At 47.3% G+C, this 25,504-nt stretch overlaps 1 protein-coding gene across 1 annotated transcript; it reads right to left on the bottom strand.

The window, feature by feature from the left end:
- Nucleotides 1-24,633, bottom strand: MOGAT2 (monoacylglycerol O-acyltransferase 2). Its single transcript, XM_009972970.3, has 6 exons — nucleotides 24,497-24,633; nucleotides 16,127-16,305; nucleotides 4,594-4,798; nucleotides 2,926-3,100; nucleotides 2,567-2,766; nucleotides 1-1,029 (listed from the first exon to the last, which is right to left on the bottom strand). Exons 1-6 carry the CDS (start codon nucleotides 24,588-24,590, stop codon nucleotides 875-877), a joined length of 1,008 nt encoding a protein of 335 aa, XP_009971272.2. The 5' UTR covers nucleotides 24,591-24,633; the 3' UTR covers nucleotides 1-874.
- Between the last annotated feature and the right edge of the window lie 871 nt (nucleotides 24,634-25,504).

Raw genomic sequence — 25,504 nt, 5'->3', positions numbered from 1 at the left:
TGGATATCAAGAAAAAGCAGCTATTTAATGCCTTGATCACCTGCCAAACGTGGCTTTATGAGCCATATTTCCTGTCCCAAATCACTTCGCCCTTCTCTTGGCCATGCTCTCCCCTTAGCAAGTGGCCTTGTTTGTAAAATTAAATGCACAGTGACAGCGCTGCCATAGCTGATGACTTATCCAAGGTGTTCCCATGCAGGGGTGTCTGGGGTTAAATTGATAAAATTCTAAGCAGAACTCCTGGATCCCAGATAGGGTTAACCCTCAGGATGAGCCTTCGCCCTTTATAAATGTTTTATTTCTTTTACCCCAGTGGGGTACAGCATCAGGTGCCTGGTATCATGCTGGCAGTATGAGCTTTCTGATAAATCATGTTTCAGGTAGTGAGAAAAGAGCCCAGAGCAATTAAAGACATGAAGAGCATCACGCAAACAATGATCGCTTGTTGATCTAGACAAATTATACTTTAAAAAAAAAACATGCATTCAGCAGAAATTATGGCTCATCATCCCATTTCTGAATGAAAATAATGCAAAGGAAACTTTCAATAATTCATATCTGCTTGGAAATATCTTAAAAAACTGGCCTCCAAGCCAGACTGGAAGTGTGAGTTTTCTGCTGGGGAGCTTCAGTAGTGCTAACTGCAGGTGGGATTTTTTTTCTTCTTCTTCATATCTTTTATCTGTCCTACAGAGAGAAAAAAAATAAAACTCTGGCCTTACACCCATGCAAATGCTGGGAAAAAATCAAATCCTTCTACCTACACTGTACAGACCATATGTCAACTGTGACTAAGCTGAGGTTGTGAAATAGCTCCAGAGATAGGGAAAAACTTGGATCTTGATCTCCATGGTTTCACCTTCCTTGAAGAGCCCTATATAAATTCCAGATGTCTGTCTTCTGGGATGTTATATTTAGCTTTGTGCTCCTCAAAGAGCTTGCACAATTCATTTAGGTATTTCTGATGGACTTGATCAACCTCTTCCTTGGAGGGTCTGTGCTTCCTCTGCACTGGAATTGGCTTCCCAACTGGAAAACAAGCACAGGCATTAGGAGGAGCCCATGTCAGGTCCCTCTGAACACTTTGCACACCTTTGCACAGAGCTGGGGTCCACCTCTCCAAGGATGCAGTGGATGGATCAATATGAGTAGTCATGTCCCAGAGTGTGGGAAGAGGCAGAACCAAAGACACAGGGAGATGGAGAGTCAGATCCTGACTCTGCTCTTGGTCGCCAAGGTCTTTGCCTCAATTTCCCCATCTGCAAAGTTGATTAATGTCAAAGACCCACTGTGTAGCATTTTGAAGTTAAAAGTACTGCATCCCAGTGCAGTCCCTACAGCTGCTCCTTACAGCTCAGATGTGCCGCAGATAAAGACAACATCATCCTAATATTTGGGTTGAGCTTTCCAAGCTGTCCCCACATGTCCCTGAGAATCTGCATTGCCAATGGGGAAATTGAGGCCTAGGGGAGCCCAAGGCTATCTAAATACACTAGCAATTGAGGTGCTTCCACTTTGACCAGATTAAAGTTTCTGTGAAACACCTGATTTTTATTAGGTACCAAATTATCCAGTTATCTTTAGAAAATCATGTTTTTTTTCAATGACAACTCCAATTAATTCAATTCCTATCACTAGAAGTCCCTTCCCACCTCTCAGAGCCACCAGCAGCAGGACCTGCAGGGGACAGGAAAGTCCAAGAGATACCTCTCTTGCTCTGGTCTCTTACTCAAATTGTGTTTGTCAAGTGATGGAGAGTTTCATCATCATGTAACGCTGTTCCTCATCAGGCTAATGAAGAGCCCTTGTGATACTGCACAGCTCATAAAACCATTGAGACAATCCAAACAGGTTGTAAAACAATTAGAAGTAATTGCTGGCTGTCAAACCTAATCAGTGGGGTGAGCTCTGACCTTTCCAAACAGCCTCTTTAATTAGACTAATTCACACAGCATCAGCCACACTGGTGGGCCAAGCACGGAATAGCTGAAGCCCAACAAAACTTCCTCAAAACCAAAGACTTTCTTGATATTTGATCTCCCATGGGCATGGTCTCTGGTCAAAATGTCTTGCCTTGTTCACATGCAGATAGGTTGGGATTTGTGGCTGTGTCTGCACGGGACACTGAGCAAACCTGCAAACTGATTAGGTGTTGTCCTACTTGTGTTTGTAAAATTGGCTTGGAAGAAGTTTAACCCAACACTATTGCAGTGGTTTGTATCACCAGGTTGTGCTGGGGTTGGGGTTGGCTACATCCCATCGGGATGATGGGGTGGCCCTGTTTGCTCTGGGGCTCTCCCAGTACAGCCCAGATGACCTGGGCTCTGTCATAAGACCAAGACAGAGTCCCAAACACATGAGCAGTTGGGGATGTTGCTTTACGAGCATGTTTCTAGCCCATCACATCTCGTGCTCTCTGACATGATGCTCCAGCATATCTCACACTCTCTGCCAAGATGTTCCAGCCCAGAACAAGGTTGACACAACCCAGGGACTGTCCCCAACCCCCACTTTGGCCAGATTGAACGTGGCCAGAATTGTGCTGGTGTGCTGAGGAAGGACTTACCTACAGTGCAGATGGGCCGCCGATAAGGTACCAGCCCGAAGCTGTACTGGAAGATGCCTCGCGCGTGGAAGAGGGGAAGGGAGATGCCCATGATCTGCTGGAGCCAGTGCTGGAGCCGCCGCAGCCAGGAGCCCTTGGGGTTCTTCACCTGCTCAAAGAGGTCGTTCTCCCCAAAGGAAAAGATGGGGACCAGCGGGGTGCTGCGGGGAGTCGAACCCAACGTACAGGCATGAAGATTAGCAGATCCCACCCCAAAACACCTCCCCTCTGCCTCTCAAACGAGCAGGAACACCCCGTTAGCCAGCCACAGACCCGAACACCCCTCCCCAAGCACCCCTTGACCCCATCCCCTGCATCACCCATGCTCGATGGCCAGGCGGACGAATCCCTTTCTGTTCTTCAGCAGCAAGGTGCAGGATCCCGGCCGGGCGTCCAACGCTTCCTGTGCCCCTCCAACGATGATGGCCAGCATGTTCCCACCCTCCGGCTTCTGCAGCACATAGGATGCGCTCTCCTTGTCGGAGGAAACAAGGCCTGGGGGTCAGAGAGGAAGAAAAAATGAACATCTGTAAAACCTACAGAACTGTGGTTTGCTTTGTACCTTTTTTTTTTTTTTTCCCCATTATCCAGCTCTGGTAGGGTGCTAGACGCTATTTTCAGAGTTTGCCTACACATGGGTAATCTCAGCCCATCTCCCCTGAAAGGTGATGGATTCACGCACAGCTCTGCTGAGTGAATATACAATTAGCCCTTTGCTATCTGGCCCAGAAGTGAGAAACAGGAAAAAAAAAATCAAGAAAAATATAAACTGACAACTAGCTGCACTTAAACCTCAGGGAAAACCTGTTTCAGTTTGTTGTCAAATGAAACCATGTCCAAACCTGAATCATTCTAAAGTCAGTGAAACATTTGCTTTAAGTCAAAACGCACACAAATTTCAGTGGATGCTACTAATTTAAAGTGGAATTTCATGCAGAATTTGGTCCCTTGGTGTTACTTACTTGCAAAAGTTAGAAATCCTTAGTTCAGAAATGACAAAGCATCATTGTTTTTCTTCTTTTAAAAAAAAATCCTTGTTTCAGGGGCTGAAATAATTTGCAAATTAAAACCTTTTTGTCAAATGGATTCAATCGACCTGAAAATGAGCTATGCACTGATGTGCACCTGCATTACAGTGATTAAACCTTCTTTCACCTGGGTCACAACTCTCTCACATCTCATTGTTATGATTCCTCACTCTCCGTGTAAATATTTTTTCAGCAGCAAGAGCCAGAGTTTATGTGGAAAACAGGGTGATGAATGCCCTGGGGTATCTCAAATGGAGCTGGATGCCCACATTTAGTCTATTGAACTTTGCCCCCAACATAAACCCATTTGGCTGGAGAAGTGGCCAGTCCCCAAGTCCACTGGTGAGAGATGGAGGTCACCTCCTGCCTGTCTCCAAAAATCTCTCCAGACTCCCTTTCCCCTCTTTCTATTTCATTTTTACCTATTCCTTTTCATTTCTTCTTACTCTCCAGCCATGTGGTTTTGCAACAGCATGAGCTGCTATTTGCATCCTCTCTCCTTGGATGCTGCTTCCCTGCAAGCAGCAGCAGCTTCAGAAAAATAGATTTTCCCCTTCTTTCAGTGGCAACCACAATTTCAATCCTGAATGTTATTTGCATGGAAAGAAATCAAGAAATACAGGACCACACTGCCCTGCTGGTCTCAGCATTTCTGCTCAGGATTTGTTCCACATTTTGCTGTTACACAGTGCCCAGCACAGTGATGCCCTGAGCTCAGAGGTGATCTATGAAGTTGAACAACAGAGGTAACAGCCAAGAGGGCAATTTTTAACTTCAGAGAGTTTTTGGGTGGCACCTCCAGTAGCTGTGTCTACACATGGGATCCGATTGGCCACAGACGGGGACAAACAGACTGTTGACGACTCTTCCCCTCGCGTCATCACTCTCTGCTCCCCAAAAAAGCACCCACCCATCCCACCCCTTGCCAGAGGGGTTGGCCTGTGCTGCTGCCCTGCTCACCTCCGCTCATCAGGTAGTCCCTGAAGAATGGGATGCGAAACCACAGGGAGAGCATCATCAGATGTGGGGTGATGCCCGGGAAGAGTGTGGAAAAGCCCGATGCCTCTGTGCAGAAATTGAGAAAGGCTCCTGCTGCCAGGACCCCATGGGGATGAAATCCCATCAGGTAGTTCTGCCTAGGGTCCAGCTCCGCCGTCTTCACCAGCTAGACACAGGGATGGAGCCAAAACGGGGCCACAAATTAGTGTTGTCACATTGGGGGGATGGAGCATTGGCTATGAAGAGCAGATAGAAGATTTCTGGACTGAGGCCCATAGCACCCACCACACCACTGTTGGAAAAGATCAACTGGAACAACTCTATCATTTTTCACTAGATGTATTTCATTGCTTGTATTTCCACCTCCTCCCACCCACTCGCCCCAAAGGACATTTCCAATGGCACAGTTCCTCATGTTGCCTTGAGCTAGCCTAGATGCTGTTGAGAACCTACTTCATTTCAAATGTCCTCCAATACATTTGCTAATATGGAAAAAAAGCTAAAAAGTGAGAAAAGGGTGATTATTTCCACACATACCCCTCCTTCACCCCACAACCAGAACAGCAAAGGGAGTGCAGAATCACTCTGGTAATGATCCATGTAAAGCTGGAACTTGGTGCAGGGATATGTCCCTGCTCAACAACACGGTGTATCCCCAAGGTTTGTCCTGTCCTGAAGTATGTGTTGAGTGATTAAAGGATGTTTTTGTATGTGGTAAGGTGAGATCCAGCTCCCAGGCATCTAACAGACAACAAGCTGATGGTTTTCTTTCCAATGGGGAAAGCCTGCAAGAACCCAGCTGCTTGTGCCTGTGTAAGGTGCCCAGGTAATCCATGAGGACTTCCAAGAGCAAGGTTGCTTCAATTTTACTGGGAGGAGGGAATGGGGAATGCCTATGTCCAGATTTTAGAAATGGGCAGCACAGATTGTAGATACAGTGCAGCCCTTGAGGTTTGGTTAAGAAACTAGCTGAAACATTTGACCGAACTGAAAGTGGATTTGGAGACTGGGAGATACTACATGGGAGAACAGGGACCACAGCAGAAGAGGGGACGATTAAAGGGTGATAAAGGGACACACAGGAGTTGGACTCTGTGTATTAACCTTGCTATGGTCTGCCCAGAGAAGGGCTGGCATGATGAACCCACCTTCCAGCTATGCCACTGAGAAGACCCTGCCATGCCAACATCGGCCAGCTTGTGCATAACCCAGGCAGGAGCAGTCAAAACTGAACACTGACATCTCTGCACCCTTCCTGTGGGTGCTGAGGATGTTCACAGAACCAGGGAAGGATGAACCTTTCCAATCTTAGCCATCACAGAGCCACCATGAATTTCCAGACAGATCAAAGCCACTTGCTCTCAAGAAGAACCAAAGCCCTGTGTGTTTTAGCGTGTCACCCCCCCGGGTACCTCGGTCCCATCCTCGCTCCAGGAGCAGCTAATGGTGCATGTGTTTTCCTAAAAGCAGCCAGAACCACAGGTTAATCACAAGGGTGTATTTTACTTTCTCACATCATCGTGGCTAATTTCCCATCTGTCCTAAGGCACTGTTGACTGTACACATGTGCCCATTCAAGCGCCTGCTCTTAATGAGAGGAACAGACAAACACGAGTCCCACCACTTCTAGGGTGCGAGGTGCCTAGGCAGGAAGAGGGGCAGATGGCTGAATCACTAAATACCCAGGGCCCCTGCCACCATTTGCTCATTTTTGAGTAATCTCAGCTTACATCAATGTTTCCTGCATTCATCTTCGGCTTCCAAACAGCCTTTCATCTCTGCGTGATTTATAAGCAGGGAGGAGAGATGCCTGGGTGTGTTACAAACCACTACATTTCTGGCTCTGTGTGCACAGGGTGGCAGGAAGGGGGGGAGGGTGGGGGGGTGACAGCAGGCTCAAAGCCTGGTTGCACCCCAAGCTCACACCATCCTCCTTGCTAATGAAGATCCAAACTCAGGGTATCCGTTGAGCTGTGAAAACTGTTTCAACAGCAGAGTTCACCTGTGCTAAGACATCGCACACACTTAAAAACCCTCCCTAGGAAACATCCAGGTGCTGCCATGGTGCTCATCCCAAATGAAAGGGGAAGCAGGGACAAGACAGGGAAGAATGAAGAGTAGGGCTTGTAGTGATAAGACAAGGGGTAATGGTTTTAAACTAAAAGAGAGGAGATTCAGACGATATAAAGAAGAAAATTTTTACAATGAGGGTGGTGAAACACAGGCACAGGTTGCCCGGGGAGGTTGTGGATGCCCCATCCCTGGAAACATTCAAGGTCAAGTTGGATGGGGCTCTGAGCAACTCGATCTAGTGGAAGGTGTCCCTGCTCATTGCAGTGGGATTGGACTAAATGACCTTGAAAGGTCCCTTCCAACCCAAACCATTCTATAATTCTATGGTAAGAAGTGAGGGAAGAGGGAGGTTATGTCCCCATACAAATTACTGGACACCCACCAACCAGCAATCTTTCCAGCTCTATTTCTGGTTGATCATATTTTCTCTTTGTGTTTTTTATTTAAATCACCTTGTGATTTATTTTATTTGTTGTAGTGCATACCCATTTTCAGATACTGCATTTTTCATCTTGCTTTGCATTACCATATTATTTGCTAGGCTTTCTGAGTTGTTTTTTTTTTAAGGCTAATTCTGGCCACAGGCAAAGCTAAATGCAATCCCAATGCATATCTGTCTCTGATCAATGACTCTTCATCTCAACACCACTAAAGTCTGGACTTCTACCAACCATTGTTGGTTCGGGATTGGGCCTTTTAAACAACACATTCACTTTGGATCTTGATCACGATCTGTATATCTGATTCTATGTATCCTTTGTATCCAGCTGAGAGGAATCTCTTGACATGCAACAAGAAAAAGGACAAAGTCCTGCACCTGGGGAGGATCAACCCCAAGCACCAATACATGCTGGGGGTCACCCAGCTAGAAAGGAATTGGCAGGAAAAGACCTAGGGTTCCTGCTGGACACCAATTTGAACATGAGCCAGCAATGACACCTTTCAGCAAAGAAGGCAAATGGTATCCTCAACTGTGTTAAATATATTGCCAGAGGTGGAAGGAGGTCATTCTTGACCTCTGCTCAGCACTGGTGAGGCCACACCTGGAGTGCTGGAACTGATTATGGGCTCCTCAGTACAAGAGAGACATGGAAATACTAGAGAGAGTCCAGCAAAGGGCCATGAAGATGTTGAATGGACTGGGACATCTCTGCTATGATGAAAAGTTGAGAGAGCTGGGACTATTCAACCTACAGAAGAGAAGGCTCCGGGGGATCTCATCAGTGTATATAAATACCTGCAGGGAAGGTGCCAAGAGGGCAGAGCCAGGCTCCTCTCAGCAGTCCCCAGTGCCAGGACCAGAGGCTGTGGGCACAGACAGAAACACAAGAGGGTCCCCCTGAACATCAGGAAACACTTTGTCACTGTGAGGGTGACCGAGCACTGGCACAGGTTGCCCAGGGAGGTTGCGGAGTCTCCATCCTTGGAGAAATGCAAAAGCCACTCGGACACGGTCCTGGGCAACCACATCTGAGTGGTCCTGCTTGAGAAGGGGGTTGGACCACATGACCTCCAGACAAAAAAAAATATCTGTGATTTTTGACTCCCTGCTCTAAGTCATGGGTGGTTAGAGGGCAGGAGTCTAGTTGCTTGAGAGTTGATGGATCTGGTTAATGCTTCTGCAAGACCCATCCCCCGCAGTATCACTAACCACATCTTAGTGACTTAGTTGAATTATTTGCCTCTTTCAGTTTTGTAGACTGGGCTCCTTCTGGGGCATAAGCAAAAGAGAGGAGAGAAGGTCCCCATTTTGTCACAGTGCCTGCTCACTTTTGGATGATTTGGCCAGAACTTACAGAGAAACCAAAGAGCTTGTACAAGACTGAGAAGGAAATCTGTAGCAGAGAAGAGACTTCAGCAAAGTCTCTTCTGCTGTAGGTCAGGCCCCTGGACTCTAAATCACCCTTTTCCTTCTGGAAACTCTTTAATGCAGAAACTCGATCCTCCCATCTGGATTGTTCACGCTGTTTATTTGCTTTTCCCCTTTTCTCCTATGAACAAAGTTAATACCTGACATTGCACAGCCTGTCTCTCCTGCACTCCAACCCCAAAGTGCTTAACAGGCCTGGAGTTGAGGTGCAGAGGACTGGGACTCTCCTCCCTCCTGACTTGGCTGGCTTGTCATTTCCAGATGACGTTTGCTGCTCTGGTCTTTCTGGGTGGACTGAACCTTTAATAATTGTCGAAGGACATAAGGGTCCAGCCAAGACAGTCTGTGCATAAACACCTAAGTGAGGCAAGTGCTCGACCCAAAGGTTTTTTGGTGAGACAAGACCAGTTTCTCATCTCAGAGGCATCTGAGGGATGCCAAATTATGATCTGAAGGCCAGGAGCTGTTAGCAGCTCAGGGATGTGCTCTCCAAACTGAGGCATGGGCTTCCCCAGGCTTCCCTTCGGCATGGTCAGGATGTTGACTGGTTTCTTCACTGCTGACAGCAGTAGTGACCCTTTGTCAAAGGTGTTATGAAGCCTTTCAGATCCAAGATCTGGGGTTATATTGGCCTTCCCAACAAATGAACTTAAATTTGTGTTTTGAAGGATGAGGTCTACTTTATGCTTCTCCTTCATGAAGAAATATCTTGATAGCTACAGTTGTTAAGTGCTCACAGTGATTATTCTGTAGCAGAAACCTTCCCTGTATTCTGTCTACTCAAATGTGGGTCCAAGACATGGGTGAAATCCTGCCCCAGTTCCCCCAGCCCCTGCAAAGATATGGAGACCTGCTCCATACACTGTCAGCTGCATTAGGGAAATGTATACACAGACTTTCAGGGGCTCTTATACGAGCCCACGCAGTGGTGAGGATCTCAAGCAAATTAACACAAATTAATTTTAAACTGGATTAGTTAAACTACATTAACATCCCAAGTAGATGCTCTTAGCTGGAATTAAAGTACCCTTCATTTGGTATTTGTTTTGTTTTGTTTTGTTTTGGGTTTTTTTGATTCATTTTGGAGTGGAATTAAGCTAATTGGAGTTAGGGATTCTGAGTCACTGTATCAGCCCAGGAGTTCAGCACTGGTTTAACAAGACTGCTTTAATTCACTCCTTGAGATGTGGATGGAGTTTTCTGGCTGTCCCCTACAGACTGGAATGTCCTGCCCCAAAACCATGTACAGAGGGAGGACGGATGATTCCTTGTGTAAGGCTGGTGCACTAACACTTGAGGAAAATGAAATTCTCCCTGAATCCAAAGGGTTGGAGGGCTGGGTGCTCCAGCATGCCCTGGAGGTGAAGCAATACCCAGGCCCCCAGCCAGCATTGTTTGCAGGCCTGAAGGGATTAAAAAGTCATTAAGTGAGGAATTAATCAAATCAAATTGAGATGAGTATGGGTACTGCATGGTGCTTGCCATGCCGGGGGACAAGTAGTCAGGGAGGGCACGGACATGCCATGACATTGCATCCTTAGGGATCCATGAACATGTGCTAGGAGACAGGGAGTAGCATGGAATTACCCCCACAGCAGTTCACAGGGCAGAAGAGGATGTGGTCAGGAACGCTGGTCAGCAAGCTTCTGCCTTCCTCATTTAAAGTCTCCCAAATTGAACTGCTATTGGATTTCTATCTTTCTCTGGCCCCAAACTCTGTTTCCAAGGATGTTACGTTCCTTTATCTGCTCTTCAGTAGGATAAACCTCCTTCCAACTTTGTCCTAAGCAAATCCTCAGGTCTGTTGCTGTCTACCCAGGCACCTCCAAAGAGCATCTCTCACAGGTTGAAACACACAGCCATTTTTTTCTGTGAGATGGAACCCAACAGAGAAATCCAGAAACCCATCCAGATCCAAAGAAGAAATTGTGCCAAGGTGACGAGACGTTGGTAGCCCACCCAAGAGTGTCTGGATGGGAGACCAAAAGAAGGGCAAATATCTGAGTACTGCCAGCAGCTGCTGAGGAAGATAGGTTTCAGGTCCCAGCAATGGTGAGGGTCTGAAAGGGACAGTTGGAGAGATAGAGGGGTTTGGGCACTGGGGTTTTCTCCAGGGGCTACAATGCCAGGTTAGAGATGTGTTTTCAGCAAGTATCAGGGAGTCAGACCAGCCAGGTGGGTTTAAATTGAGTTTGGCTGGGACTTCACCACCCTCACTCCCCAAGTTGGGTAAGGATGGCAGGTCCAAAATGCCCAAGTCTTCCCTTGCTCTTGTGTGATGCTGCTTTTGGGGGTCTTGTATGACCTTTATCTAGTGGTTTAGCATGTTACTTGGCAGTGCAGATGGTGGGACACAGTTCTCTGGTGGACCTGACCTTGGCCATGGCCTATCTCTTACTTAAGGTCACCCAAGGTTAGAGAAGAGAAGGCCAGGACATGGGACAGAAAAGTTCCTCAGAAAAGGAGAGAGATGTGGCTTTGGGCCATTTGGCCATGTCTTGCTTTAGTTTTAAAAATCCCTCTTCTCTCCTCTAGCCAACAGACGAAAGCAAAGTGAAAAGTCAAGACTGCTGGAAATCAGAAATTATATTTAACATCATAAAATCCTTATTTACAAGTAATACCACTCTTCCATGAAAAGAAAAAATACATTCCTGGCAGGGCTTAGTTCACACAAACTGGAGCTGTTCCCTCTCTGCAATGCTTCGTACTTCCCCAGAACCACAACACACTCAAATAACCCCCGTCATGGTTTATGCAGTTATGAGAATGAATGAGCTGTGGGACGGAACCATCTCAGATCACAGCTCCTAGGGTTCAACTAACTTTCCAATAACTCATTTTAGTTATGCTAATAAAAAAACAATAATGCCAGCAGGTCCCCAAGCACAATGACAGAGGTTGGGACTCTGCCAGTTGTTATAGATAATAAGGTCCAACTGGCACTTAGATAACCCCAAGGATAGTAAGAAATGTCCTGTGGCTCTTCACAAGGGGAAAATAGTGCAGTGAAGACCACAGGGACCTTCTCCACTCAGCATTCACTTTTCAGGCTGCTCTGAATAGGCTGCTAGATTTAACTCGTAATCCAGGTTGTGTGATCCGAAGTTGAAATGTCTTGTCTAAGCCAAGCATCCAGCCCCAACTGAGAGTCATCAAGAAGGACAGTGACTTCTGTTTGAGGACTATGGTAGAGATGGATCTTGTCAGGGTTTTGCTATCCCCATTTCAGCCCTGTCCTCACCTTCTGCACATCCATGGTGCTCTTCAGCTGAGGTTATCAGAGGATATTGGGGGGTATGAGGGAGGTTGGTGACAGCACAGTGGTAGGAGGGGCTGGAGAGAAGAAGCAGTGAAGATGTGCATTTGCTTGGCCATGTGATGGAGAAATTTGTTTTTACTGTAATGCTGGGTGTATCCTTCATAAAGATGTGTTGATAAATAATGGGGAAGGGACTGTGCAAATGGAGACAAAGGTTTGGGCAGAGACCTGGCAGCAGCAGGCAGATTTTTGTCTGGTTTTTGTACATAGCATAGATAGAGCAGTCTGCAGGATCCAAAATCTCTCTGTGGGCAACATGAGTCCACAGCAGACATCACTGGATATCTGTTCAAATGCACTCTGCCCCAAACAGATTAATTCTGCACCTTTTGGTATATCTTCCACAGTTTTAAGATGCAGCTGAGCTCAGCCATATATTGCAGGCCTATCATGAGGGTGTATTAAAAAGGACTAGAACAGTGCTAAAATACAGGGGGATGAAGCAGAAGTAGTCTTCTTGGGCAATGCACTTGACCCCGCCTTGAATTCTCACTGCTTTTATTCTCTTCCCCCTTTTAAAATCACCCAAACTGGTCCTGCCTGACCCTATAACTCCCAAACCTCTAATTAAAATACAGGCAGCTCCAAGGGGAATAAACCAAGCAGTGAAGTGGCACTTGTGCAAGGGTGGTATCGGCAGAGGGTGCTCCTTGCACAGCTCAGAGCCTGCACGTTCCCATTCTCTCTGCAGCAAAATGTAAAATCACATTGCCCATATCCCCGGAAAACAGATGCTCATCTCAACCTCTCTGTTTCCACAACAGAAAATATGCCCAGGGATCCCTTAAAGGCAGAATTTGCAGCTACTTCTTAAAATAAAAGATCAGGCAGCTCTTCCTGCCTCCAAACACTGGTGCTTGGCCATGCTGAATTTGCTGCTAGTATCTGGGAGGATTAGGAGCCACAGTTAATCTTCCCAGAATGACTAATTCTCCAGGGCTGAACAAACTCAATCTACATGAAAACAAGGCACAGGGTGCTGAGTGTCCACCCGGTCCATGTCCCCAAATCCCGCTCCCTTTGGGTCCCTGTTCTGGCAAATGAGAGATCCATGGGATAATCCAGCTGTGCATGTTCAGACTGAAAGCTCCGCTTAATTCATCATGAGAGCAGCGAACGGGATGGTTAAAGTAATATTTACAGTCCTTAACTTCCACTCTGCTAGGAACAAATCAGCTCGTGCTTGGCAGTATGAAATTAAATGCCTTCCAAGCAAGGGAGCAAACACACTTTTGGTCTTGAGGTGGGAGAAAAGCTGTCAGATGGGGGATATAAATAACAGAGCATAAAACCAGGAGTTTCATGGGTAGGTGGGACAGGATTTGCATGGGCTAAGCAGAGAATTTCCAGCGAAATGATCAGGGAGCAGGCAGACTTTCACCCTGTGAGATTCACCTGGGGAGCTCCTTGCTGCAGGATGCTGGGGATGCCAGGCATTTTTCCATGCTCTTGTAGTGAGAAATGGCAGCAGGTGAATTCAGTAAGGTGCTAAATCCTATATTCTGGCTTAGAAAGTCCTTGAGCAAACAAAGTGTGGAAGATTGAGAAAGTGTTTTTGGGAAATAGTATTATGTGATTGCTTAACTGTAATACTTTTTTTATTATATTTTCGTTTTCTGCTGGAGAAAGGCTCCACTGAACCCTCCCTGCCTTCACCCAGTGAGCTGCATCCAAACCCAGTAGCCACGCTCCCTCTACTGGTCTTACTGGTCATGCTGTCAGGGCTTCCCTGCCCGGCAGTGGCACCCAGGGAGGGAAGGACACACAGACAATGCAGTGTGGCGTTCAGGAGGGGGTTTCCATGTCCTTACAAAGGGACAGGAGAGGAGTTGTCACTGGGCTGGGCTGAGCTGGCAGCAAAGTTTTAGCAGAGAGGGTGGTCCAGCTCTGCCCAAGTGGTGGCCGCAAATAATTTACAGAATATATATTGCATATAATCATTACAGCCACATAAATAGCTCATAGTGATTCTAGCAATTTCTAAGGCAACCTTGAGAATAATTTATTAGGAACTCACTTGGTGTCTCCTATTAAACTTAATGAAATATTACCTGTCCCTTATTGTAAAACTCACCACAAGCTTTCCTGGGATGTGTTACTTTTCCTCTGCAGAATATTATGATATACTTTCTGGGGGCCTTGATTTGAAGCTCCCTCAGAAGCCCTTAAATCACAAGTTAATCTCTGAGATGAGCCATAAAATAACTCACTCCAGGTCCTTGGCATCACTTTCTGCCATGCCTTTGAGCAAAGAAACTCAATGGCAGCAGGACAGACACAAGGTAGACTTACTTTGATGGATGGTCTTGGAGAGAGCCAACTTGGAGATGCAGATCACCCAGCTGAGACATGGGAAATTTGGCTAACTCATGCCAGCTTCCAGCACAAAATTCAGTAGATTTATTTGAATTGTCCACCGCAGTGGAAAGGGAGGGTGATCGTCTGGTTCAACCCAACACATCTATCTCTACCAGTTGCACCCAGGTCCTGTGAGAGGCAATCCCAGCTTGCACAGTGAGATATGCCATGAACCAGACATAGTCACAGACAACACTGTCCTTTTCTCCTTCACCTTCACCAACCCAAGAGGCATATTGGAGATGAGATGAAAATCAAAGTGAGGGGAGGGAAAATCAAGTGAAATAAAAAAACTCTGATTTTACTGGTGCAACATCTGCTCTTGGAGTAGTCTGGAGGTGGTGCCTTTACATCCAGATCTAAGTATATTCATGGTGTTGCTCTTCTGGATGCTGCAGTTTGCCTTGATATCAAGTGATGTTTCCGCTCTGATGAAAAGGAGCAGTGTTTGCTGGGACACACTGTGTAACTAGGTTTTGGCTTGGCAAAGCCCCCGTTTTACCTGCAGCACTAGGGTCAATATTGTACTGAGTGGTGGCCTGCAAAAGAGGATTATGTGCCATCAGAAGATACACTTTAGGCACCATCATTTGAGGAGCAGATGTGCTCATCTGAGTTGTTATAACACAACTATGTGTAAGATACACTCAGAAATGGTAAGAGAGATCCAGACAGACCCTATCTTCTAATTTTTTTTGCCCAGTCTTGACTTCTACTCTAACTTAATCTCCTTCTACACCAATCTTGCAGTCTGCACTCCAGAACCTTGAAAATTTCAGGTGTGTTTATTGTGGATATGTGGGTTTTTTCTCCTGGACAAACTGAAGAGGCAAATCTCATGTTTTACTGTTGAAGTGCAGGGCTGGTATTCTAAAGAGCTGGCTCTTATTTCTGATTGAGCAACAAATCTGATGGGTGACCTTGGGCATGTCATCTCTGGTCCTCACTTTGATCCAGCTCCCCCTAATCCTTATTCCAGGCCCTACTTTGTGCAGGATGGACTCTCAGACTGGGTTCTTGTTTTTCCTGTGGGCTGATGAGTCCTTTGGCTGTTTGGGGTCCCCACTTCATTTTAGCTGGATTGCAGCACCCAGATCCTGACTCCAGGCTCTCTCTAACCACCTGTGTGCATCCCATCTGAGTTCCCTCAACAGACAAAGTTTCATTAAATGAATTATCTTACCAATTGCCATAGCTTGGTCCACCCTCAAAACTCACTCCTTTTCATGGCCCATGAACACTTGTTCTGCACTGTTCAAATTTGTACTGACTTGTGATGGCTCTGAGGCAGGACTTTGTGCTGGTCCATGCATTCATACCGTGCCAAGGGGATACCAGATAAAGAGTAAGGGCAAAGGCGAGCCACATGCATTAAAAGAAATCAGGAAATGTCACAGAAGTCCCTCTCAAGGGAACAGCAACTCTGTGAGACTGCCCAGTGCACATCCAGCTTTACCCACCTAGCCTGTTCCCCAGCAGAAGGGGATGATGACCTTGCAGGTCACCAGGATCTCTTGGAATTTGGTCAAAACTTGGCCCTGTGTCCACTGGGTAAATGCTGAGCAACCTGAAGAGCAGGAGTGTTGCAATATAGACATGGAAAACAGGCAAGGGGAGATTTCCCTAACTGCTGGAATACAGTGAGGTTAAATGGGTGTGTAAAAGGCAGATGATTAAAGGATGTAGTTGTGAAAATGGTGGTCTACCTTTTTTCTTGGATCTTGCAGGTCTTGGGAGCTGGGAAGACAATCCTTCAACACTGACCTCCCAGCACCCCATGCCATGACTGCTGGCCCCAGACCACCTCCAAACACCAAGGACAAATTTGGTCCCTGAATCTCCTGAGAGCTGATGGGATCGATGGTACTTACCGTGATGGGGAAATAGTCCCTCATGTACCTCCAGACGACGCTGTTCCGGATGGTGTGGATCCGCCTCCCACCCTTGCTGGGTTTTTCCCTGTCTATGAACCACCATGCTGTGTAGAGGGCACTAACCAGCCAAAAACGCGTGAAGAAGAGGGTGATGAAGACAGCTGTGCAGCACTGTGCTGAGAGAAAAGCCAGCAGTGAGTTGACAGTTGGGTTAGGTGGACTTTAGGAGAGGAATTATTCACTTGCAGGGATTCTGTTTGGTGCTGGGATGGAACCCAAGCCTTCACTGGGTTTGCTGATGAATTATTTTTCCAGTATGAAGGCAACTTTGATGCAGAAGTGGTTTCTTTCCTATCTGACCCAGGAACCTGGAGAGGAATCAAGCACCATCCTTGCAGCAACCACCTATTTCTTCAAAGGCCACCATGTCCCCCTCTTCCCACAAGACTGATGGACCTCACTGCATCCAGAGGGTCCCTGAGAATCAGATCACTATCCCTTTGCTGTCTGGCTTTTCTCTGGAGTCAGTCTGATCTCTGCAACCGTAATGCTTGTGTTTTACCCCAAAACTCCTGTTAATACCCCTTGATGACACCTGGCATTTTGCAATGGCAGCAAAGAGGGGGCACTATGCCTTGTCTGTACAGTCCCCAATAGCTTTGTCCTGAGCTATCAATTGTCCATTTTAACTGTGTTCTTGATTTTTAATTTTTTAATCTTCCCATACGTAAGATTTTACCCTTTATTGTATTTTTCTTATTGATTTTGGACCTTTTCTTCCACTTCTTGGGTTCCCTCTCGATTCTAATCATGGCCTCTAGAGGATTTTCAGTCATTTCATCTCGGTGTCATCACAGATTTTATAAGAATGCTCTATTTAATTCCCTAAGACACTAATGACTTGAGACTTTCCCATGTCATTAAAGACTCTTCTGAACCGCTTCCAGTCAGTGCTCATCTTTGCCCTCTACCTCCCACCTCCCTCATGCCCCATGTTTTGGCATAGGAACAAGAGAAGAGAAGTCTGTGTGCAAACAAGCACCACTTGGTACATCAAATCCCACCCAAGCCAAATACTATCTGTCTGCAGAGACTGGGAAGGGTTGATGGCCACCAAGCTGCCACCTGGTAAAGCAGATGCCCTAAATAGTGCCTGGGAAGAGCTGTGTCCTCTCCATCTGTCCCTCTGGAACCCTTGGCGTTGTCTGGGAAGGGGGGGACTGAGCTAAAAAAAAAAAAAAAAAATCATCCAAACCCTTTGCCTCGCCCAGCTCATGGGTTACATCATGTGTAGCGGGTTATATATTTTGGTTTTCTCTGGGTATTCATCACAGATCTGGCACCCAGGGATGAAGGACACGAGGATGGAGATGCCCTGTTCAGCTTCAGCTGTGAGACAGGTGCACCCATGCCCTTATCCTCTGGGACCTGGATTTTCATCTTTGGGAGTCTCCTGTCCTCTCCAGCTCACCTCAGCTAAGGCTTATCAGAGAAGACTTATTAGATGCTCTCATTTAAGATCTCCTTGTACCTCCTGTTTGCTTTTATTTAAGGATAAATAAGTAGGACTGGTTTGTATTCTTTTTTTTTTTTTTTTTTTTTTTTTTTTTTTTGTGATAAGTCACCCTGATTCCAGAGCTTTGTGTGTAAAAACAAATACCTTCCCCATTTTAAAACATTGGCGTGATGGTACTGATAATTTCTATGGGGAAAAGAAAAGAAAAAAAAAAAAAAACAAAAACAATAATCTAGCAGGATCCTAAATCTCCTTAAAGCTGAAATGGGATATTATGTCCTCATATAGTAGAGACATGGGGAAACACTGCAGCTCTCTGCAGAGCAACAGGTCTAAACTGTAACGCATCCTCCAGGTCAGAACCAACTGCAGCTCGTACCTGGTGCCACTCCTCTCAAATGCCACAGACACAGTCTCTATAATTCTTGACAAAAATAGCACACAGCGTGAAACGAAGCTCCAGGGTCCACATGACACATGAACACTGCTCAAGGAACAACGCAGAGGTTGCAATTTTACTGCACCTGGGAGCCAGGTCATCAGGTCTGCTGCAAAACTGCAATGCCTACTTCTCTTTTTATCATACCGTGCAAAGCTCAAAGTACATTCTGCAGAATGAAGGAGTTGTTCTGGTCCAAATCCATGCACTTCTTATCATCCGAGTGAGGCTTTATCTTGCAATTATATAATTATTAATTTCTCCCTCGATTCATATGCACTTCATTTTTTTTTTTTTTCAGTGCAGAATTTGCACACAGTGACTTTCACTCAATTTTAAAATATTTTCTCTTTTTTTTTTTTTTTCTTTTGTGCGCTTGTAAAATATTACTGTGCCCTGGTTGCTGTGGGAAAGGAGCCAATTCCTGTTCCAGAATGGACAGTCTGAAAATTGCTGTGGATGGAATCAAAGAGACAGGAAAGTTCTAGAAAATGCATAGCTAAATCCCACTCCCTGTATCCATACCAACCCCAGCCTTAGGCAGACACGTGATTATTTATAGGCTGTATTTTGTTGAGAAGGGGGTTCTTGGTACCGCTGCCTGGTGTGTGAGGGGGAGTCACCATAGCTGCTTGATTCAAGGGAGATTGCTGTTCCCCTTCCAACTTTTTTTGCAGATGTCTGTGTGTCACGTCCTCAAACTCTTCCATGAAAACATAGCAGAGGCAGTGTGATCCCGTCGGTTAGACACCAAGATTTTCTCATCCACCAGCACACAAGATATTTGCCACAGAGCTGTATCGCTGCTTCCTAAAAGCCATGTCAGGTCCCCAAGAGGGGTCCACCACCAGCCCCACCACCCAGGTCTTCATGCTCTTCAGCCTGGCTCCAGTGTCCCTTCATGGGCACAGACTTCACCTCTTTTAGGTTACACAGGTGACTCTTCACATCTTAGAGATTCTTTGTTCTCCAAGCCACTGAAAAATATCACCCCACCCAAGAAAGGGCCAAATCCTGCATCCATTTGTGCTAAAGGCTAGGGGGAAGGACTATGCACCAGGAGCCAAGATCCATTTCTATTCCTGCAAATCCTGAGTCTTTCCTGAATCCATGCTGGAGGGCAACACGCACTCCCCTTCCTCCATGGGTCATGTCCCAGAGGCAGAGCAGCAAGGACAAAATAAGCCACCGCCTTGCTCCTTCTGCTTCCTTTCTGCAGGACAGGGCAGAAGGGATGGGTGGCAAACAGGAATATTTGCCTGCTGTGAAGCCACTCCCCATAACAATTTCTTTCTTGCCTTGAGGGTAATCCCAAGAGGAAAATGAGGAATGATGAGGGTTTCTTGCCTGTCCCTCCATGGACTGGGGACCACTTCAGGTCTGCCCGGACGAGAGCCATATTTCTGTCAGCATCTGCTTTTCTACAAACAACTGTCATTTTCTGGGCTACCTGCCAGGCAAACCATTTAAAGGATATCACGAACATGGCATTAGGCTCTTGGCCAGGGAACCTCAGCAGATATCTCCCTCCTGGGGCCAAACTCCAGCCTATGTACAACCCGCTGTACCCACAAAGCAACCTGCAAAGGGCTGTTGGGTCTTGGAAATGCTGCTGGAAGAGATGAAAGTCTGTCATGATGGTGATGAGGGGAAAACCTGCAAGTCCCCAGTTCATTAGAAACCCGTCTTTGAACCCCACTGGCTGCCAGGGCTCTGCTGGGCCAGACAAGCTCTCCAGCTAGGAATCATAGAATGGTTTGAGTTGGAAGGGACTTTAAAGACCATCTAGTTTCAACCCCCAGCTTGGCCAAGCTCTCCATGGGAACAAGCTCTCTGGTGGGAAGGGGGACTGCAGGCACATCAGGCATACAAATGGCAAAGAGATGTGATTATAACACATCTCTGCCTCGCTGCCTTTACAGTATTTTTTAAGTGAAAGGAGGGGAGAATTACCTTTAGTATTCAGCCACAGCATCACTACAATATCTATCTTCCACCTTTCTGTCCCTGTAAGTCCCTTGATTCCCAGCCTCAGGCTGCAATCTCTCAAGCCATGCCTTTACACTCAGGAGGAACAGGTTTGGGGGTGAGGTTGTAAAGAGATGTGATCCTCATCTCCTCCCTCTGCAGGTGTGGACTCTTGCGAGGTAGCCCAACCGCACATGCTAAATTGCTGTAAAATGGCTTAAGCCCTTACACAGAGACCTTTCAAGGCAGACATCACCATGGGCCGCAAGAGGAGGTCAAAGGGAATTATGGATGTCTTTGCAATCACATCAGTTTGGCTATCTGAAAACGGCCAGGTAATCCTAGTCTGGGCTGAGATTAGCTGCTGCACTGTCTACACTGTCATGGAAAGTGAAGAGACACTCCTTCAAACTAAAACTAAAACCAAAAGGCCCTTGACAAGAAGGAAAGCTCCATATAGACCCTAAATCTTACACTTTCTGTTCAGGCCAGATGCGAGGACGTTTGTCCATGGTTGTCCATGGTGGTGTGGCTCTGGGTGAAGGAGTCGTAAGACATTTCTGGACTGCAGGGCCACCAGGATCTGCACCCATCCTGTCAACCAGGCGTGCTTCTGAAGTAGTTCCTCATGATCCAAGACCCAGCACCTCACATCTCCATGGCCATATGGGAGTCAGCAAAGAGAAGACACGTCCCTGTGGGTGTGATGGCTTTGTTGGATCCCCTCACAGGCTGAGTGGTTTCCTGGACTGGGCTCCCTCAAAGAAACCCAGAGCAAAAATGAAGTGTTTGGTGGTGGGTAACTGGTGTTAAGTAGTTTTATTGTGAGCTGCAAATCCCTCCCTGGACGAAAACGTGGGCATATCACAGACAACACAAATGTATATGCCCCAGGCTCCAGGTGAGCCACAGGCTCCAAAGCACACAGAAGACTTTTCTGGCCAAGTCCAACCAGGGACCTTGTCCCATCAGCGTGCTGTTGGGCTCAACATTGCTGCTAACCCAGCATTTGCTTATTCAGCCTGAAACAGAGAAAACGGCAGCCTGTGGAAAGAGACTTTTGGCATCGCAGCAGCCCCAGAGTGAGTCAGATTCATACTGCGGTTGTCAGGAGGGTTTGCAAGATGCTCATGGCTGAGGTCCCCAGTGCCAGCCTGGAGTCCCCAACAGTGCCAGCCTGCATGGGTGTCGCACCCCTCGGCACAGCCAAGCCTGGCCAGGCTGTCCGAGGCTGTGGACTACGCTCAGCCCGTAATGCCCTTTGAGTCAACCCTGCTGACTGAAAAGGTTCAAAGGCTGGTGCCATAGGCTGCCTCCGCAGAGGTGGTACTCACAACTCTCCTGCACCCTGCGCTGCTTTTTTTTTTTTTTTTTTTTTTTTTTTTTGCACGGGTTCAGCCCTACGCTAACGCTTCTGCGTGATGCATCTGGATGGATGCCCCACGCCCAGGTTTGTGGAGATGGGGAATGAGAGAGGCAGCGGGAAGCAGTGCAGCAGGTTTGGGCACCAGCCTGCTGATTTCGGTGACCCGCAGAAGCCTGACTCCACCGTTTTAGGAGGGGGCATTGGTCAGTACTGGGATTCTGCAGTTGGTCCAATTCCTCACCCCGCATCCCATCCTTGAACCGTGCACTTTCTTTCCAGCCACTGTCAGCATCTGAAGCAAACGGCCCCTTTTGTCTCGTTGCCCTTGCCAGGAGCATCCTCAAGAAAACCAGCAGCACCGACAATGCCTGCCTGTTGCAAGAGATGCTGCAGCTGAGCTCCCTGCCAGCACCGGGGTCGAGCTGCTGTGCTCATCCAGCACCCCACAGAGAATGAATGAATGAGCCCCTCGCCTGGCACTTGGCTTCTCAGGGGATCCATTTGCACAACCATAGCAACAGCTGCCTGCAACCAGTGCTGCCAAGCGGCCGGCTGCTGGGATCTCCAGCCAAGGGGCTGTGCAAATGTCTGGCAGTGGCCGACGTTGTGTTTTCGGGAGCCCTTTCCTGGCAGCAGAAGCACAAGCCTGTCTCAGAGAGAAAGGAGCAGTGAGCGGCCAAATCCTGCCCACGGAAGGTCTGATCTCTGTGCCTGTGGGCTATAACTGAGTGAGGCATGGGGTACTGGGCAGCTCATGGGATGAAATTAAGGGTGTCCCTTAGCATCAAGATTTCGCTCTTGTTAAACTGGGAGCTGTTGAGTGGAAAGCTCTAGACTTAAAAAAACTTTGTAAAATTTATCAAACCAGTTGGAATCGCTTCATAAGTTTTGGTTATCACCTTCCTATTGCCTTATAGCATTTCTTAACTGCTTTTGGTTTCAGACTGTATCACAAAGAGAAAAAAAGAAAAAAAAACAAAAGCAAAATAAAACTGTTCCAGGGAAAGAGTAATCTCTAACAGGTCAGCCATGGAGGAGGGGTGGGTTTGGGTCTCATGCTCATTCAGAGTAAGCTGCATTTCCCCGGAGCAGGAAGAGGCTGTGTTTCGAGTAGCTCCCCATTACCCTCTGACTATGGAGGATTCCCTCCCCTGCCCATTTTCTGGCTTTCTGCTGGCTCCAGAAGTATTTCCATCACTGAAAAGTCAAATTTCAGCTTGTTCCCAATACCAAGAAGGGAAAAACCTAAAGTACAAGTTGTTTTGCTTGAAAATACTGTTAAAGCTCCATAAGACCCAGCTTCATCCATGCTGGGAATGGGGATGTGTTGTTTTATCCCTTGTTAACATTGCAGCCACATCTCTACTACATCCCATCCAGGCACCATGGGAGGAAATCCAAGTGCAGGGGCAGGGAGGGAGCTACAGAGCACCCCAGAATGTCCCAGTCTGGCCATCTGGGTCTAAGGCTGCATGGATTTTACCAGATCTCCCCTCCCCTGCGCTGTTAACAACACCCATGTCTCCTCCTGTACGGTGGTCTCTGGTGTGCAGGGGAAGGTTGATCACAGCTGGGATCTCTTCTGCACTGGAAGAGCCCCGGGGTTTATAACACCAGTACAGGATGGCACCATGTGCCCTGCACTCTGCCATGCCATAACCATGCTTTGACGGTGGCTCAGCTGGCTGTGCCACCACTGCCACACTGGGATTTCCCCTTCAGATGGAGAGTGATGTCCTCCAGCTTGTCCCAGAGCAACCCAAGAGGCCACACTGGTTCCACCTCTCCAAATCACCCCAGCAGAGCCCGTTTGCTGGCCCAACAGCTGAACAGTCATGCCCATGTTGCTAGTTCTCTTCTAATAAGAGGCAACCTCACCCATCCTGGCTACCAGCAATGGTCCCTGGCCTCTGCCATTGCCCAGACTGGGCTAACCTGTAGTTTGGAGGAGTGTTACATGGACCAAACCTATGCCAAGAAGCATGCAAACAGCTACACAATCTGGACCAGTATGGCCCAGTTCTCCAGTCTGTCAGATACTGGTGCAGAGGTGACCTTTCAGCCTCAGGTCTGTAGCAGAGTTTGGATGGAGCCATCTCAGAAACTTAATGAGACTCTGAAGCATAGCCTCTGCTTTCTCTCCAGCTATTGTTTTTGAGATGCTTGTGTGCCTGGACCCATATATACACAAAGATCTGCTGCCTCTGTGTATTGGGACTAGTCAACAACTATCCTGCCACAATAAAGCAGAAGCTTTACACAGATCCCATCTGAGGTTAAGAATTGGCATGACAATGGCAAACCCTAGGTTGTCACCTTCCAGCTTGGCCTCTGATGGGCTGTAAATCATCCCAGACAGTTTGCACTCTCTGATAAACTGCCTCTGGGTCTCCCATCTCCTTATTTCCCAGTGCATCCTATCCAAAATTGCATGTCTCTCATCTCCATCAGCACCTGGTGCCCTCCACACAGTAGCGAGTTCGTCTCTTCCCCAACCTGATTGGGTTTTCCTGGAAAAATGTCCTTTTGGGGTGTGCAGGGACATCTGTATAAAGTGAGGTGTCTGTTCCCAGGGTTGCAAAGCAGAGTCCCTCATGCTCTTCCCATCGTACCATCCCTCAGGCATGGGAATGCCATTTCTCATGACTAATGCTGAGCAGGGCCATACCTTAGACCAGGAAAACACAAAATCTAAAGAGCAGGAGAAGCTGAAACCCCATGCTGGTTTAGCTGCTGGGTAAGACCCGTCGATGTTCCCGTGCACAGGCACGTAGCCAGGCACTTCCCTAGCTCCACTGTGCTCAGATTGGATGGAGAGAAGAAACCCAAAACAAACAAACAAGCAAAAAAAACAAGCACTGCTCTTCTTACAGTGAGACAGAGACATGCAAGTGCAATTTCTGCTGCTAATCACTTGTCCTAACAGGGCCTGGGATTCACTGGAAGCTCTCAGAAGATGTTTTTAATGCCACTTTCCTTTGGTCCCAGACCTTTGGTCTTCGTTCGGGTCAGGGAGAGAAGGAGTTGGGACAAAAGCTGCTCTGTCTTCTCAGAGAAGGAAAAGGAGATGTCTCTTACCTAGACATAGGAAGCTGAAGACCCACTGAACCACCGATGCTGTCTGAAGCCTCCTCTGCAGTGGCACGGAGAGCGGAGCAAACTCGACCTTCATCTTGGGCTCTGCGTGAACGTCTCAAAAGGAGAAGGAAGGTCCGCAAGTGGCGAATGCAAAGTGCAAAGTCACCTGTCAATATTTACCCAGTCTTACAGTATAGTATTGTGCAACATACAGTGGTGATGGTGACCGCCCGCAGCCACCCGCCCGTATGGGGAGGAGAGGAATGCTGCCGGGCCGTGTCACCAACTTCATGCCAATATGACTCACCACGTGGTTAGAGGGTGAGGATTTCATGCTTTTACGACACGAATCTGGGAAGTAAACTCCCTTCAGGACCCAATCCTGCCTTCAGTTGCCTGTCTCTTTCAAATTTTGCAATATTTGGGTGTTCGCAGAAAGGATGAGGCATTTGTGCGTGTGAGCCAGGTTTTATTTCCCTCGTTCCCCTACAAACTACCCCATGCACGGCAGGAAGGGACAAAGAGAATGGACAAGCACAGACAGGCCACTTGTGTTTGCAAGTGATATGGTGTGGATGGGTTTCAGTCTCCGTCAAGGAGGTGGGAGAACAACATAAGGGTGTTTCACTGCTCAGCAGTGGGGTACACGAGCAATCTCACACCTCTGCCAGGACATACATGCATGGATAGATGGATGGATGGATGCATGCATGCATGGGGCAAACAAGCCTCCATGTGCATCCTTGCACACATTTATATGGGTGTGTAAGAAAGGAAATACTACCTCCCTTTTGCATTTCTACCTCCAAGCAGGTACATGGTCTGAACCTTTGCCTCGTCACATGCAAAGAGCTGCAACTTACTGAATGGAAAAAAAAAAAAAATCAGAAATTTGGGGAAAAATTCCTCAGGGAACTGACAGGCTGCTTAGGTAAACAAAGAAATCACCTCGTGAGAGGCCTGGGAAAACCAAGGGTCTCGTAACCAGGATACAGAATAATACCGTTA

This window comes from Tyto alba, unplaced genomic scaffold (genome assembly GCF_018691265.1).
Source record: "Tyto alba isolate M040663 unplaced genomic scaffold, T.alba_DEE_v4.0 Super-Scaffold_2, whole genome shotgun sequence".
Lineage (NCBI taxonomy): Eukaryota > Metazoa > Chordata > Aves > Strigiformes > Tytonidae > Tyto > Tyto alba.
This window is presented reverse-complemented; position numbering and strand designations above follow the sequence as displayed.